The sequence below is a fragment of the Trichechus manatus genome, unplaced genomic scaffold (assembly GCF_000243295.1).
Source record: "Trichechus manatus latirostris isolate Lorelei unplaced genomic scaffold, TriManLat1.0 scaffold00018, whole genome shotgun sequence".
NCBI lineage: Eukaryota > Metazoa > Chordata > Mammalia > Sirenia > Trichechidae > Trichechus > Trichechus manatus.
In genome coordinates, this window is record NW_004443954.1 from 15,172,461 (window position 1) to 15,173,849 (window position 1,389).

General features: G+C 34.5%; 1 protein-coding gene across 1 annotated transcript in view; it reads left to right on the forward strand.

The window, feature by feature from the left end:
* Nucleotides 1–1,389, forward strand: part of GGH (gamma-glutamyl hydrolase) — a 40,532-nt gene that overhangs the window by 17,868 nt on the left and 21,275 nt on the right. Inside the window, exon 2 of the mRNA XM_004372565.2 lies at nucleotides 61–172. Within this exon, the coding sequence (XP_004372622.1) occupies nucleotides 61–172 (112 nt within the window). The remainder of the gene's footprint in view (nucleotides 1–60; nucleotides 173–1,389) is intronic.

Consider the following 1,389-nt stretch of genomic DNA (forward strand, 5'->3'; position numbering starts at 1 on the left):
TTCTGAGCAGGAAAAAAGGAAATTGCTTGAAACTAAATTTGTTTTTGTTTTGTTATTTAGGAATATTAATGCAAAGGTGCCGTAATAAGATGAGAAACCTTGGAAAATACTATATTGCTGCATCCTACGTAAAATATCTGGAGTCCGCAGGTGCAAGAGTTGTACCAGTAAGGTACGGTTTGATATTTCCTACACTGTATACAAGCTGAGATACTTTATCTCTAAAATCAATCCTTCATCATCTGACTATCGCAACATTGCACTTAATTTTTCCACAGACATAATGCTGAGAGTCTCTCATTAAATTGTTTTAACATATAAAGCTCTATGTATCTGTAACATCATTAGAAGCAGGTCATAGACATTAGCATCAAGAATAAGTGATAATTTCCTTTACCCCAGAAAAGGTGGTCCTCATGAGATGCCATGAAAGTAGTAGAGTAAAAGTATCTACAACTTAAGCAGCTTTATTCCATAATACTAGGATAGGGGAATAGTTAAGGAATCGAGGAGAGGTTTATTTAGGCGACTTTTAAAATGCTGTCACATTCTAAAAGTTTATAAATGACTAAAGTAGCAATGTTGTTTCATTACGAAGTATTGGTATTGCAGTTTTAAGGAGCTTTTTCAGGTGTTGCAGGTAAGGCAGGTATTCGCAGGTATTACAGTTTGAAGGAGCTTTCACACCCTAAAAGTTTGTAAATGACTAATATAGCAGTGTCGCTTCAGTATAAAGTATTGGTATTGGAGTTTTAAGGAGCTTTTGTAATAAAATGGCCCATTAGGAATAAAATGATTCATCTCATAATTTGATTTTGAAAGAGTTGAATTTTTTTTTTAAGCAAAGAAAGCCTTGTAGGTAATTTAGAATACATTGTCAGTCAAAAGTAGTGTGTCATGGGATCTTCCTGTCGAATCCATCATAAGTAATTTCACACACAAAACATTATTTACTCGGTACAACCTGTCTTTGTAAATAATTCAGTAATGAAAATTGTAACAAAGTACTGTTTAAATAGAATAGTAATGATACTGAAAATGCAAATAGTATAGTTCAGAGAATTGTACCACAAAGTTTAGAATCATAAGGGTTGTCTTCTTGCTTGATGCTTTTCATCTAACTTAACTGTCTCTATACCAGGATACGCGTTTACTTTTGGACGTTAGTCTTTAATTTTTAGTAGCAGATCTAATTTTTCAAATGAAATCTTATTTGGAACCCAGATAATACAAGAGCTTTAGAACTGAGGGGGAGACTCCTGAGAGTATTCAGAATATAGATCAGTGCACCTTTCTTCCTAGTCCATATTAGTCTGGAAGCTCCACTGAAATCTCTTCAGCATCATAGAACATGCAGGCTTTCACTGACAGACGGGTGGTGGCTGTGCA